The 16,707-nt window shown below is 32.7% G+C and overlaps 1 protein-coding gene across 1 annotated transcript in view; it reads left to right on the top strand.

Moving 5' to 3' along the window:
- The first annotated feature begins 5,535 nt into the window (after positions 1-5,535).
- Positions 5,536-16,707, top strand: part of LOC128162718 (mediator of RNA polymerase II transcription subunit 1-like) — a 28,772-nt gene continuing 17,600 nt past the window's right edge. Inside the window, exons 1-8 of the mRNA XM_052826002.1 lie at positions 5,536-5,825; positions 7,843-7,961; positions 10,883-10,964; positions 13,428-13,615; positions 13,938-13,966; positions 14,385-14,456; positions 14,824-14,898; positions 16,211-16,278. Coding sequence (XP_052681962.1) covers positions 5,768-5,825; positions 7,843-7,961; positions 10,883-10,964; positions 13,428-13,615; positions 13,938-13,966; positions 14,385-14,456; positions 14,824-14,898; positions 16,211-16,278 — 691 coding nt within the window. The 5' untranslated portion in view covers positions 5,536-5,767. The remainder of the gene's footprint in view (positions 5,826-7,842; positions 7,962-10,882; positions 10,965-13,427; positions 13,616-13,937; positions 13,967-14,384; positions 14,457-14,823; positions 14,899-16,210; positions 16,279-16,707) is intronic.

Genomic DNA, 16,707 nt, shown 5'->3' with positions numbered 1-16,707 from the left:
GTGTGATCAGTCTGCAGAATGCATATGCATGTGTACATATGCATTGTAAAGTCCAGTGTTTTTTATTAAAACCAATCTGAAATGTTTAAGAGACATACAGCTCTCCTTAATCTGTGGCCACAAGTCTTTTCACAGTTGACTAGTTGAAATATTTAATGGCAAATTCTTGCTCACCTAACAGTATAGTATTTTGGATTTCAAATCTTCTCAGGGGAATTGAAACACTTATTATGGTTTTATTATTACCCTAACCTCTATTGCCCACATATTCATTCAGTTAATATGATTATCTCTTTGTTAAGATAATTTCTAAATTGAGTATTTCTTCATGTTGATCAATTAATGATATATATTTTCAGGTATATTCTCTTTGTCATACATTTTCTTTTTCTATTTAATTTCCTCTCTAAATCTCACTCCCAGATATTGTTGTATCAAGAGTTTCTTGAGAAGTATATTTTATTGAAATCTGTAGACACTAGACAAAACATATATTAAAATATACAAAGAAAAGGGGGCAGTATTCATCCCTCTGAGTTATGGTGCATCTTTGCACCTAAAATGCAATTTCATCCCAAAAAAGGCAAGTAAGATACCTTAAATCCACTGTCAGTTCTTTTCTATATACATATACCACTGTACATGTTTAGTAATTATAAAAATTCAACCACATGAGGGCTTCATTAGCTATACAGTTGAGTTCTTTATTTCACGTTCACTGCTTTTATTTTTATTATATAAACTTAGTATACAGTCACTTCAGTGTGGTGGGCAACGTGACAGTTGCTAACCCTTGACTCGTGGCTTTTATCATTGCAATATGTATTGCCTAATTATTATAATATTGAACCTATATGCACCAGTTAAAATGACAGCTTGTGAAAAATTGGAAATCTGGTGGGTTTTTTTAATTGAACATTATAAAATAATTAAATGTTATATATATATACATATATATATATATATATATATATATATATATATATATATATATATATATATATATGTATAAACAGTCACCATTACCAGTATATCTCTTAGCTACATGTAGATTACCGGTATTTAATATTGATATTGTTTCAATAAATATTTAAATGCAATACTTAGTACATTCTGAAATATTATTTACAAAAAATCTATATCAATATTCAATAAATAATTTAATTTCGATCTACAGTTTAAATTTGCAATTGCATATTTAGATGCTAACCCATTTCATCATTGCCACTGATTCGAGAGGTAGAGGCCTTGAACACTACATTTCAACCAACTTTCCAATGTGGGATTTTACTGTAATTGTTAAACCTGGGGGTCAAATACAAGATTTGGAGAAGGAAATCATCAATAATTTACATAGTGAAAAAAAGAACATAGTAACATTATATGCTGGGATATGCAATTTAACGGAAAAAATCAACCATGCTGTTGGGAGTGAAATTATGTACTCTACTTGTAGAGTAGGGGAATTTTTATCCTCATTAGATTCTTTAAACAAATGTTTAAGATCAAAAAATGTAATTCTGAAAATAGCATCTGTTCCACCTGTTTCTATATTTAAGTATCAACATTTTCAAAAACATAGGACATTGAATTTTAGAAGTACTTTATGTGACTTTGATGCATTTCAGCAGCAAAAAAAATTAGAAGAAGATATCAGATATATCAATACTAAAATTTGTTTGTTGAATGAAGCTAATAATGTGAAAAATATCCATCTTGATAAGGATTTAATAAAAATTACAGTAAAACACAGGGGTAGAAATGGACAGAATAGAAAAAAATTATCTAAATTTGTTTATAATAATTTATATGATGGTGTACACCCAGAATTTTCTCTAAAAATGAAATGGTTTGATATCATTTGTAAATCAATTCAATCTGACTTTAATTTTGATGATGCCTTGTTTGACTCTGACTCATCTGAAGATGAAACAGAGACTTGGGATTTCAAAAGAGTGACACTGTAATTTTGTATATAACAGCATTTTGTTATTGTATCTTTTCAGGATACATGACCAGTTTTTGCAGGTATCTTTTCTTGGTGGTGGCTTATTAGATACAATGTATATATGTACACATTTATAACCTTTATTTTTTTCTGGTCATATAAAAGACTGTCCTTGTATATTTTTTTTATCAAAACTGTACAAGAAGTACATACTAATGCCTATTAGTTTTTTGATTAATATCTCTGCACTTTGGGGTGAGTGACGTGCTAGTCGCTAACCCCCCTATGAAGCTTGACACTAGAAACGTTTAACATTTAGAAAGTTTAATACTTGCATGCATGCATTGCCTCAAATCTGTAAAATTTCTTCATCAGCTCAATTGATGCTTGTGTAATATTATTAAGGTATTATGGGGGTTTTTTTCAATTAAGACATTTTCTGAGCCTTAGTCTACTTTTATGTACAGGAATGGTACATGAATATTATGACAAATATGTATACAGATGTATTTCTTGGATATACATCATTGTCAATAATTGTCGTTGAAATTAAGATTACATATTTTTGCTCATACCTATTAGACTTTTATCTTCTATTTTTATTGGCTGTTGAATGTTTTACAATATACAATTTAATCCCTTGGAGCACGTACATCGCCTTTGACCCATGATGACTGTAGCCATCCGATATAGGTGAGTACATCAAATAATTTATCATTCATTTGTAATATTTAACCATGCTTAACTGCGCTCGGTCCACGGTTACACCGTTTACATATTAAATGGTTTATCTCTGTAGCACTGAACAGTAAGTAATGATTCGGTTTTAACAGACTGACTTAAACTTATGCTCTCCGTAACAAATTCAATATTCTGTCTGATTTTAAAAAAAAAATTCTGTAAAAATGAGTTCTTGTCACAAATGAAAAAGCCTTTCACTACATTCATATGCATCCTAGAGTAAAGAAAATTATTGCTAGCGCTCTCGAGCGCTAGCAACTACGTTAGTCTTTTTCACTGGAATACGCATGCTCGACTCCATAGTAGGGGATTCTGGGAATACTGTATAACTGAAGATAAACTGTACCATTTGAATTTCGTTTTATCATTTTCACATGAAGTTTTGTGTTTTATTGTACATGTCAAAAAGTAACAGTAGCTTATGTCTTATTATGCAAAGTTATTTTCAATATCATAATAAATAGCTATCTTTATCGTATATTTCTTCAAGCTCGGAAAACAACTTCGGATATGTTTTCCGAGCTTGACGGAAAGACCCGAGAAGATACGATTGCTACAAAACAGTACCAATGGTTCTTGAAAATTTTCACTTCGAAATTGAAATTACAATAGTTACATAATGATTAAGGCACAGTCAATGAGCTATGCCATGCCTCTAGATTCACAGTTCTATTTTGAGACCCCACTCCAGTACAATTCCAGGACACCACTATGCCTTCCTATTTAATTAATCGATTCAGAAATATAAACCAATGTTATAGAAATCTGCTTCTGTGTTTTATGATGGCTACAGCGCTAGCGCACCAATCTTTTTGAAAGATAAGCTTGTATGGAAATATATACCAACTTTTTATTAAATTGCAGCGTATTCTAAAAGGGTCTTGATAGAAGTAAATAGGCAGTAAGACAGGAAAGTTAAACTTTAATATTTAAAATGCTAGCATATCTTCCTGTTTCCCCTCTAAAAGTTCTGCTATAAAATACATATTTGTATTATTTATCAAAATTTCAATTAGTTTAATACAGTTTCTAAAAAAAATTACGCGAACTGATAGATGCCCGCTTAAATCTTTAGAACTTCTCTGCTGATTTTACGTATAGAGTTGGTTTGCAATCCGTAATTTTGCCAGTGTTTAGTTTTTAGAAAAAAAATCAGTCATATGGGAGTTATCTTTCTTAGCTTGTGGGTGGGTATTTTCACTACAATGCGGGTTTCTAATTTTATCCATGTTGTCATTTAACAAACTGGTTTCTTCATTGCACTTTTTAAAAAAACGACATAAACAATTTCTCCTACCCCCCCCCCCCCAAAAAAAAAATAAAAATAAAATAAAAATAAATAAAAGGTATATAATAATTTGCATCAATCTTAGTTGAGCAGTACGTACGTTATGTAATTTGATTTTCTCTCTCGATGGCAACCTTTAAATCATTTAGGTAAGAATATCATTTACATTTGTTATTATACTTCATCAATTATTTAAAGTAACAAAAAACAATTGGTGAAATTTCGTATCATATATTAAAGTTAATGAACCTGTCTATACTTATATATGAATGAAATCCAGTACACATTTGATCGTTAACAATTAATTATTATATCCGTTTCTCATTGAATCTATTCACCAAAACACATGGATTTTGTTAGTTCGTAATGATGTAGCAAACAGGAGTTAGGTGGGTGTTCCACAGTCCCATTTAAAAAATTGAAATTTAAACAAGTAAACTGACCCTGTATTTTTTCCCCAACGGCATGGTTTTAAAAACTACACCCTCCCCGGGATTATGATTTGGGAGCTCTAAATATTTTAAGAATAGCTAGGTCTCTACCCCAACCCCACCCCATCGGATTCTCAATTTTTAAAAAATCGATGCTAGGAGTAATTCTCATATATATTGTAAGGTGTCGAAATGTGGGGGAGGTGGGGACATCAACTCCTAAATAGTTTTCCATTAAAAATAAAAAATAAAAATGATTAGATTGAGATGAAGATGAATATGTTCATTGGAACTGGGGTTTCAATATAAATGTCAGACAGTGGTTATAAAGTGTGAAATAATCGGGATTTGTACATGTATAGGAAAGCTTGGCCTGTGTACTTAATTAATGAACAGGATATATTTATTAGTAAGGTATGCGTACATCTTCACAGTAAGTGAAAAACACGTTTATTTCTTCGGATTAATTAGTAAAAAAAAAAATTATAAATTTTCTTTATTAGTTTTGACAATTAATCGAGTATTTTAACCACAGAACTTATCTTCATAGAAAAACAAAATACATGTATACAAAACAAATATGAAAACAAAACAATACTGGCGTGCAACCAGTTCTCGCCAAGTACCGTTTCTTGTCAGTGCAGAATAATACTCTATTATAAATGAAAAATGACGTAACAATGCACTGACGAGAACTGGTCGAACGCCAGTTTAAAAAAAAAAAATCGCATGACTGATAGTTATTAGAAGAAAAAATCAATGAAAAAACTTAGTGTACATTTATTTATTTTTGGGAAAATTCTTTTGAAATTTTATTGGATATCACCCCCCCCCCCTTTTCTAAATATACACCCCCACCCCACCCCGACGAAAACCCTGAACTTCCCCCGACGAAATGCAACCCTGAACTTTGCAGAAACCTTGACTCGAATGTCCCAGTGACCCATCTGACATGGCAGGGTTATGAGTAGAAAAAACAAATTCAGTAATAAATCTTGCAAATATTGAAAAACTTTTTTGAAAAAATCGATTTTTTGTCTGCTCACACCTTCGTTTTGGAAAGACTTTTCACTATTCGTAAATATTAATGAACATGACGTCACGTTAATTTTCAGCCAACCCACAAGCGTTTGATTGACCCCGAAAAGACCTAAATAATTTTCTACGAAGCGAATGTAGTGCACCAAATTGAGCCATGGATACTGCATTTCCATGAAGCTTCAGGGTGCAACGCCTAAGTGTAGTACAAGCAATGGATAGATATTTTTTCACTTCATCTAAAAACTGAAATGTAGCTGCAATTTTAAATGCATTTTTAGCATCTTAAAGGCCGCCTAATCGAGGCTACAGAAATCAAAGATGGCAGCCAGCTTACGAATATCTCTAAATAACATGGAAAACGGAGACATATCTTCAGGTAGGAACGTAAACCATTGTTCGATTATATAACTTACAACTCAAGGGGCCACACTTTTACCCTGGGTGTTGATTTCTCTTGCAAATTCGTCGATTTCTTTCGGGGGAGGGGTAGAAATGTTTGTTTACGTTGTATTTTGATTAGTTGATGGTTCAACTAGATATAGAACAGCCTCTGAAACCGCAGTTTGATTGTTAAGTTCATTAATGATTGGAATTCAAATGATGCTCGAAGAGACCGTTTCTGTAGAACGCAATGTTTCCGGAAACCAAACATGGAAGTAATTAGAATCAGACCTTCCTGTTTTTGAGATTTTAGCCCAGTATTGATCTGTGAGAACCTTGACATCTTTACGAAGCTTATGCTGATGACATGTACATTTGTGGTGGTCTTCTTTCCTTGGTTTAAATCATAATTACTGTTGAACTTATAATCCTATCGCTTGTTTTTTAATTATTCAATGTTGCCATGGAATGCGTGTCTTTTAATGAATGTAATGACCCAAAAAATGATGTGACATAGACCATAAAGCACAAGTTGGGGGTATAAATGGGTATTGATGTCTATAATTTACAGAGGTGACATAAAATTGAAAACTTGTTAGCGTTTAAATAATTACATGTATTTTTAAAATGAAATACAAGTATCAATTTAGCTACAGTACACATAAGAATCTGTGTCACTTAAAACATGCATGCTTTTAGATAATTTTCCTTTTTTTTTTTTATTTTTTTTTTATCTTAAAGATCTGTAGAAGGAATCATGTTGATGTTCATTAATTTTTAAATGATTTGTAAGATAAAATTTTACCCCCCCCCTTCTCCCCCCCCCCCCCCCAAAAAAAAAAAGGATTGGTAGTCCCTGAAATAGTTAAACTGGAAAATCCACCTTAAATATTCTCAAATGTCTCATTTTGCATAATATGCTTTGGATTTTCCTTTCATCAGTTATTTTATCACTTGAATAACTTATGTAAGTAAGCCAGATTTTTAAAAATTTAATTTCATTTTTTGTGGAATGATAATGCACAGGTTGCAAGTAGTATGTACATGTTCAGACAAAGTTAAAAAACAAACAACTTATAAATACACTCGGGGCACACATAATTTATATGGTCTGTATTTACAACGTGATTAGTTTCATTGGATATTTAAATGAATAGATATCCTCTTTTATCAAAGAAAACAAATTCCAATAAAAGGCAAGAAAGAATAACACGTACCACTCAAGCAAAAAATGACATTAGGAGATGGAATAAAAATAAACATCATATGATACATGTATACATGTATTGAAAAGAAAATACCACAGTTTTGTGAAGATATCAAACTCTCTTATGCTGGGCTCGTTTTGAAATAATAGTTCACTCGGATCAACATGTATTGAGGTTTGTTTGTTTCAAATGGAACCATTCCTAATGCCAAAAAACTATGATTTTCCAGCAATTGAAATAATTTCTACCCTTATAAGTATTAGATCATAATTTTTTTTTTAGATTAATTAAATACTTGAGGATGGGAGGATTAATTAACACTTATTGAATTAGCCCATTCGATCATCTTCAAATTTGCTCAGATTTTAAAATAAATTTTCACTTTTTAATAATGAAAACAAAAATTTTTATGTATTGAAAACCAGGTGCGTTATGTTGAATTAAAAATCGATTTCCATTTCATACACAAGTGTAATGGAAATTTATCAAATCTTTTTTCATCTGTAGACAGAAAAACACTTTAAAATGACCACAGCCTTGCCATATATTACTAGTTTTACTACAAGGTAGTTATAGTTCATTGTTAATAAGAATATATTATTGAATGTCTTGATATATATAGAAAATAATTCTTAATCCTATATTGACTCCGATTGTAACACTTGACTGGTAGGGGGGAAAACCCCTAATTTGCTAGAGTCTATGACTGTATATCACAAGGCATGTTCAAGTATACTGCATAAATGGTGATACATCTTCTTGTTTACAGCTGAATCGTCATCACCAAATTTTTTTTAATTACAGGTGTTTTGAGTAGTAAGGAACGTGACCTTAAAAGGCAGATGGAAAAATTACACAGATGCTATATGAAGAAAAAAGAATGGAAGGACAGCATGCGTGTCGTACAGCAGAGCATGTCACGGGTGAGTGGCCTTGACCCAGGGTTGACCCTGACCTAGGGGTCATTTTGACCAAGCGTTCATCATCTATGGAAAAAACATTTATAAGACTCTAAGCTGAGCCCTCTTTCTTTTTAGATCAGCATCAATTTCTCCTTGTTTTGTTGTGTGAACTAGATACTTAAATCATGGGGGAGGTCTAAGGTCTAGTTAAACTAGCTCTTAAGATTTTTCAGGTCAAGATTTCGGGGAAATTGTCCCCTTTGGAAAGAAAACCCGCCTTAAATCCCTGCACCGTTCTAAATCTGTTTTATAACAACAAAAACCTGCATTCTTAAGGAGTAAACCCTAAAAGGGTAGTGGTGATTCAAGATGGCCATAAGTTGTACATGCAGACAGATTGATGAGTAAAAATATAGTAAACATTTTCACAATGCTTAGTACACTGATGATGCAATCGATGCATGCCTACAACGTCTGTATACTAGCAAATTTACTGGCCCAATTCATATACAGTCAAACTCTGTTATCTCGAACTGGATGGGACTGTTTAAAACCATTGAGATATCCACGAGTATTCGACATATCAAGGGCAAAATACTTTAAAAAATAAGTGGTTGGGACTTACAAATGACTTCAACATATCCATGGTATTCGAGATATCAGTGTTCAAGATATTGGAGTTCAACTGTACAGTGTATGCCCACACGGTAATCAGGGTATTCACCATGTTCATTGTACTGCTGTTGCCCGTCTCTTGGTAACCCCAGCTACCAATCCAACGATCAGGATTAGTGCTGAGCAGTGTTCAATTTTCATCAATTTTGATGCAGTTTGACATATATTTGACATTGCTTTACATTATGGATAGATGCATTCTGGCTGCTTTATTTGTTTGTGAAAAATATGAATTTTTAAGTTAGTTGTCCTTGGGATGTTACATAAGCATGATTTGCAAGAGATAATTTATTGTTGTTTCGCAACAAATCGTCAGCTTCTGATTCAAGGATTTAGAAGCATTGTCCATGCTGACAATATTTCTCACACTTTCAGATGTGCTAGAGTCTTATCAAACTAATGCAGTAGACAAATTAAAACAAATCTCAAAATAATATTTTCATTTTTTCTTTTGCACATCAGAGAAACTTTCTTATTGATAGCCTGGATGGAATACATGAAATTGAATGTCAGACACCTAGACCCGAGTGCACCTAGGTCCACAGACAAATTGACCTTGAGACACCTCGGCCCAAACTCGTAGGGCCAAGTTTTAAGACACCGCAGGCCATATAATATAAGACACCACGGGCTATATAATGGGCCATGGGTCATACATAAAACACCCGAACAATCAGAATTACTGTAAAAGCACATATTTTTGTTGGGTTAAAATTTCGTTGTTTTTAAACCAATTACATTTCCTTGGCATTTAATTTCATCATATTGTAATCCCTTAAATCTATCACGTATTCTGCATTTATTAATACTTGGGTAAAAAATTCACTAATTTGTTGATTTTTACTGCCAATGAAAATAACGTAATTAAATCCTCAACGAAGATTTCTGCTTCACAGTAAATAAATTATAATTAAATTATAATAAAAAAGATAATAAACGAATCTTTCAATAAAAAATTGGTCATAATTGGAAAGAGAACACAGTTCCCATCAAAATTACCCCCATCAGGGTATCCCCCCCCCCAAAAGTCCTTTTTGAAAAATCTTGTGATATACAATATTATTTACATCATATGAAATCTCACTTATTTACTTCATACAATTATCACATTGTAACACTCTAAGGCCATGAAAACTCAGTATTAAAGGTCAAAGTAACCTTTCATTTTAAGTGTATATTAAAAATCGGAGTAAATTGCTTTGATATTTTATTTTCTTTGGTAAAATTAAGCTGTGGTGGCCATTATAGTCTTTGCAATAAATTAATCCAAACTGTATAATATTATATCAATATGGAAAATATTTCACATAGTTGGATGTGTTCCTAACTCCCACATAAGTGAAACATTTGAAGTTTTGGATGTTAAATAGGTATAATATTCAACTTTTCTCTCAGTCCATCTGTGGAATTCCTCTCCACATCTTTTAAATGGAAAATCATATGAGTTCATAGTTAACAAAATGATTGCTTATTTATGACCTGATGGTGTGTAAAGACCTTGTCCCAAGGTTGTATAGGTTAATTCAAGGTCAGTTCAAGGTCACAGTCAGATGATTTATGGTATTTCAATGTAGAAACTATAATATTTTATTGGAGAAACATTTGGAGATCTAACTTCACTCCTAATCGCTTAGTTATGGCTAATGAGGGTGTGACTTAATATTGACTCAAGGTCATTTTAGCAAGTCCAAGGTCACTATAAAAGGAAATGGAGCATGCCTTTCCTGGCTATTTTTTTTTGTTTTTTGTTTTTTTTTTTTATTATGAAAATGATTTGAAGCTGATACTGGACACAAAGATTGTCTGTAACCTGATATTATGTCATGAAATAATCAAAATTGATGAGATATTGTAGATTCCTTATTATGGTAATTAGACACAAGAAATTAATCTATGTGGAACATCTTGCTGATTTTGAGATTAATCAGATTATGAGAGCTATCTTACCTTCCATTATTCACAGTATAAAAACACAGCCTTACAGACAACTGAATGTTTACTAAATGTAGGATGAAATGGTTGCTTCTTGAGACTTATTTTCATTGTCCATAGGAACTTGTAAAGAAAAAAATCAGTTTCTTAATTAATTATTGCAAATAGTTGCTCCTTATTGAACACAGAGGGCAATTAACACGTTTTGATTTTCCTTTGTATATATAGCATGTAGCGAACACAAGTCTAATCCAGATGGAAAAAGACTTCAGAAAGTGAAAGAACGAGGAAAAGTTGTTTCTGTAGGGGACTAATTATTACACATGTTTTTGCAGGAGAAGAAGATGCTGATGGAGACGGATAAAGAACCTGGATCGTTAAGGTCGTGTTTGGACCGGTTACAAAGCTGTATCAAAGGTTGGTAGCTTAGTCAATGTATTTGAGTGTTCAACCTGTTATTCAACCGTAGCTAAAAATGCTACGTAACGACAGATTAATCAGTGTTTTTTCGGGGCCTGATTTAGAGCTGAAATTTGACCCCAGTCCCATTTGGAAATTTCTGAATATTTTCCTAATTTCTGCCCAAAAAATCCCAATTGTAATTAAAAAAAAAGAAAAAAATCTTTATAAATACAATTTGTCAAAATTTTCAAGAAAGACTGAACAGAATACAGTGGGGCCTCAGATATCCGGACGCCAGATAACCGGACGCTTCAGTTTATGGACGATTTTATTTGGGAACAGATTTTTTATACGTTATTTTGTCTCATTTATCCGGAATTTCACGTTCCGGATCCGGACGGTCTGTTTTTACCACAAAACACTGATTTACTACTAATCTTGCTTCATCTAACCGGACGGTAAAATTTGATGAAACCCTACTCAGTACAAAAGATTACCCCTGACAATTAAGTTTCACACCATTTTTACGGGCTAGACCCTCATGAGTAGCTTGTATAAGCACTCTGACTTCACAAATCACTTTCAAAAATTGGAAAATTGCGAACAACAGTGTATCATAAACATATAACACTTGGACACAAAAAATTTAGCTAGATTCGGTTATCATTATTGTCTGGTTAATATTTCATGACAAAATTATAAAATGAAGCACAGTTCTTTATCTCTAAAAACGTTCATATTAACAAACAACTTTAGCATGTGTTGCTATATGGTATGAAAGGCAAAAAAACCCTAGTATCAACACTGGGAGCCACTGTATACAAATACATTATATTTCATGACAACAATAGACACATTTCAGATATCCGGACGCTTCACCTATCCGGATGATTGAACTTGGGAACGAAAGTGTCCGGATGACTGAGGCTCCACTGTAATAAATAATTTCAAGAACTCTAGAAAAAGAAGCATTGTCCTACTAATAGTATTGGAATAAATGATAGAAATCATTAACTTTCATTATAATCAATCAAAGTTAATATTCCCAATTTTTCCATTTTTTCGCTATTTTTCCCAATTGTAAGGGCCCCAGCCCCCAGTCCCAAATTGGTGAAAAAAATCCTACTGGATTTCTTGATATAGGAGGCTGTGTGTAGTCAACAAATTACCCGCCCGATCTACCTTAAATTTTTAAATATGATATTATTTATGAAAGAAAAATTTTAAATATTTTCTTCAATTTTTATGAAGAGCTCTTTGTTTCAAGAAGGTTTATAAAGTCTAAAAATGGTTGCAACCATCCAGCCCATTTAAGGTGGAATAACACATCATCACAAAATGGCTGACCTTTTTTGTTTTTTTATTAATAGGTTTTATGGTCTGAAACATGAAACTTACTCCATAGCCGAGTGGATAAGGTGTCAAATGTGTGATCCATACATTCTGAGTTTGAATCTCGCAGCCCTGGGCTTTTGTTGTTACTTACTGGAATAATTTTTTTAGATATTTATTTTTTATCCCCAAACTGCAATTTTTTTTCGCTTAGTTGACATTTGTACAGTTTATTTATCATTATATCTTTCATTATCAACAAATTTCCTGTTAATTTGAGTGACTTTTTACAGGTATGTTATTCCACCTTAACTCAATACAAGTGTATTGTGCTGCTTTATATACACAATGTTTTAGAGGAGGGGGGTGGTTATTGAAAAAAATTTCCTTGTCTTTCATAAAATGACAGCATTGAGATATAACATGCTGTGTGATTGAACGAGCCTTCTTTGTATAGAATTCTCCTCGAGATTTACTGAATGAGATTTGTTATAGATTTGAATGAGAAAGCAGAGAGACATGTGTTGGAGATACAAATCAAGTCGACTAAATACACAGAACGTCATTATTGATTGAGTTTTGTGTATAGATGGTGGGGAAGAACGTCACCTGCAAATTAGCTGTAATGTTCGAAACTCCCATTTCCCGAGTAGTTGAGATTTCTGTCAACTTCAAACAATGGGGAGTGAGCATGATATGTGCTATAACTTTTTTTTATGCAACTAAAAAAAAAAATCATTAAGATTTTTTGTGAAAAACTCCTACATTTTTTAATTTTGCCTTTTCCAATTTTGTCATATTGACTACGATTCACATTGTATTTAGAGCTATGCATCCCCTTTCAGGACTTCTTAAAGCAACTATTGATCTTTAAATACCTCCATTTGTTGGGGGATGGGGGTGGGTTTCATTATATGCTAACGAAACAGTACTGTAGATACCTAATTTTTATGCAAATGCCAGACTTTTGTCATAATTTCATTTAATTCAAAACTGTCAGAAAAAATAAAAGCAAGATTTCAACATCTGCGAAGGATGCTACTAGAGATTTCACAAAGTTATCAATATCTAGCATTTGATTAGGAATTGCTGTTGCCAACAGTACAGTTCTACCTATACTGTAAGTACTGTGATTTGTACTTTTAGTGGTCAGTCAACAGACGCTGTTGGAACGCCTGGAAACCACATCACGCCTAGTGGACCTGTCATTTACGCCACCCACCGGAACAGAAAATAGTGCCATCATCAGCAGCGAAATGTTCCGCATCGAGATCATTTTTGACCCAGGGGGGCTGGTGAAGGACGTCCGAATTAGTCATCAGGGAGAACCAACTGTAAGGATAGACACATGATAGACAGATGAAAAGAATGAGAAAATGGATAGAGATAAGGGAGAGATATATTTGCAAATATTTCAAAAACTGAAATTTCTTTCAATTTTGGGAAATTTTAAATGTTCAGAAATGGACCTTTCTGGTGACAGATACATAACAGATACGTTTTAAATTGTGATAAAAACTTAAGTATGATGATAGGATGTACTGGATACAGGGAAATATTTGCCCTCGTTGTCAACCCTGTATACAGTATTAAGAGTAAACAAGAGTTTTTTCTTCTGATTTTGAACACTAAAAATTTCATCAACCTTTTTTCCAGAGTTGTGATGAAATAACAGAAGTTTTAAGGTAAGTTTAAAATCCTTGAAAATGTACAAAACTCAAAGAAAGCTGCACAGATTATGAAATACATCTGAATGAATGATCCTTTAAATATTTTCCTTATTCTTGATTTTATGATTAAAAAGAGAACTTGATCGAAGTATAGGAAAATATTGCTAAGAATATCAGATATGTTCCATGATGTTATGAGAATACTGTAAATGTGCCACATTTGGCTGTTTATGCTCTTTAGTGCTTTTGGGGAATCGCGGCTACGGCTAAAATAAGTACATTGCCAAAAGTCATGCATATATTTATCAGAATAGTTACAATACGTTTACAGTATCATGATTTCAGTAGTTTCCTGTCTTTTTCATTTTGAATTTTGGAAACTTGGTTTGCATGTTTTTTGAATGTCATGGTATTCTTTTCTTTTCTTTTCCAGACAAGGAAATTTTGATGAATTCATCGTCCATCTGAAAGGATTGCAGAGTATTTATAACATATCAGGGGACAGGTAAGTAAACCTTCCGTCTTCACTTCCTGATAGTGTATAGTAGCCATTCTTGTATGATAGTTGATAATGTTACTAAACCCAACAAAAACAAAACATTTTTTATAACCTCTTTTAAAAAATACATTGCAAGCATTGGCATGTAACTTCATGAACTTTGTTGATTGTGTGCAGATTAATAATAAAAGTGAAAAATTGTCTTCATTTAAATTATGTTTGACAAATCTTCCTGCATGTTGTTATTTTTAAGCTACAAGTGCATACTTTACTGGAAATTGTTATATAAACCTAGACCACAAGATGAGTATTGCTGCCTATCAATAGTCAACAGGTGGCTGATTGTGGGTATTTTTTAAATTTGTCCTTGTAGGAAGCAGAAATCCAAGGCGTACTTAGCTCTTCAGGCTCTGGAAACAGATCTGAATAGTTTGGCCCAGTTACAAAGGTATGATGTCTTATTTACTGAAAAAAAAAAGTACAGTCAAACCTCGTTATCTTGAACTGGATGGGACTGGTTAAAAACTTCGAGATGTTTGAGTATTCGAGATATCAAGGACAAAATACTTAAAGTTTAAGTGTTTTGGACTTGAAAATCACTTCGACATATCCATTGTATTCAAGATATCAGTGTTCAAAATACCAAAGTTCAACTGTATATAACTGGTGTCATCAATATTCATTGATTACCAATTTTTGAGGATTTTATTGTTGTTATGATCCACACAAAACTAAATGGTAATTGAGTTGCAATTTTGATAACAAACTGTATTGATAGGATCCTGTCCACAAATTTACATAGCCTTGAAACAGTGCTTTTCATTAAATACGCAAAAATTGATGACCATGAATATTGATGAAAGGAAAGTGCATATACGCAACGGATATCTGCGAGGTTCGCCAGTAGCCTGTTCTCAAGGTTATTTGCTGGAGACATGGATACCAAACACTCTTTTAGAGAAAAAAGGGATTAAAGTATTCTTGATCCTGAAAGTTTATCAGAGTTCACATCTGCCCGTCAAGAACTAAATATGATGTCAATAATTTTTGGTTTACCGTACCCTTGAAATTTTGTCCATCTAATGATTCATGAAAATATGCAGTTGAATAAGAATTCGTTATTCCTTGAATTTTGAAAGCGGTGGTAAAGAGGGGGAGAGGATTGAATTGTGAGAGGGAAAGTGTTCAATATTTAATGCTGGATGGCTATACTGAAAATTCCTAATTAAACGTGAGGAATTAATATCTGTGTAAAATCGCGAGAAGCCCGTCTTGCAAAATTTTTAAAATCTCGCTTTTAATTTTCAAACAAATATAAACTACATGAAACTGTGATAAAATTTCGACATTCGCGATTTGATGGAAAACTGTTGAATCGCGGAATTAAGTACTCGGGGTAGAGGGGGAAAATATTGAAAATAACAAGGCTGTCCTTAATAAAATGTTTGTTTTGAATTGCCGCCTGGGGGTTTCTAGACCCAGGAGGAAGGGAATACCTTTTTCTTTATTTTTCAAAGTTGAAGTTTGACTAATTAAAATTGGTAAAAAATAAAAATTTCAATGGAAAAAAAATGTTCTTTATTTTTTACTACTAAAATTTTAGCAGTGGGGGTATTTCAATTAAGCGGGCCGCAGGAGGCAATTCCAAACAATCAATAATTTTATTTTGGCCTAAAACTGAAAAGTAATCTTTGGGATTGGTCTATTTTGAACTTTGAACAATGATTGGAGCTTTGTTTTATTTTTTTCCCTTAATATAGTTCCATCAAAGGTGTGTCCAACTGTATTCACAAGAGTCCTTTAGGAATCCTTTTGCCAAGGAAAGGAGGTAAGGAAAAAGAGAGAGAGAGCGCTACATTGTTTTCTTCACCTTTAGACTGTTGACAATTATAACAAATGAAACTCTCAGCGATTAATTTCGAAAAAAGAATTAAAAGTTCAAATAGAGAGCATTTATATAAAAGATTCTGATGACAAATTAATTATGTAACATCAATGTTTGATATGTAAGCAAAGGTGGGATTGGAAAAGATTATAGTTTGATGAGTAAACTGAAGTAAGCTATAATGATGTATTCTTCCTGTTTTTCTGAATTTTCAAGCCTTAATTTTAATTGAAAAATACATTGTTCTGAAAGTGTATCTTGATACATTTGTCGTCTGTTGGCTTTTCTCCTCGGCAAACAGCTTACATAGGCTTACATAGGCATTGCCTGCTGCCAAATCCATTTATGTAAATGTATATTTGCATAATAAAA

Source organism: Crassostrea angulata, chromosome 9 (genome assembly GCF_025612915.1).
Source record: "Crassostrea angulata isolate pt1a10 chromosome 9, ASM2561291v2, whole genome shotgun sequence".
NCBI classification, from domain to species: domain Eukaryota; kingdom Metazoa; phylum Mollusca; class Bivalvia; order Ostreida; family Ostreidae; genus Magallana; species Magallana angulata.
The sequence above is the reverse complement of the archived record's forward strand: the minus strand, read 5'-3'. Positions and strand labels throughout refer to the sequence as shown.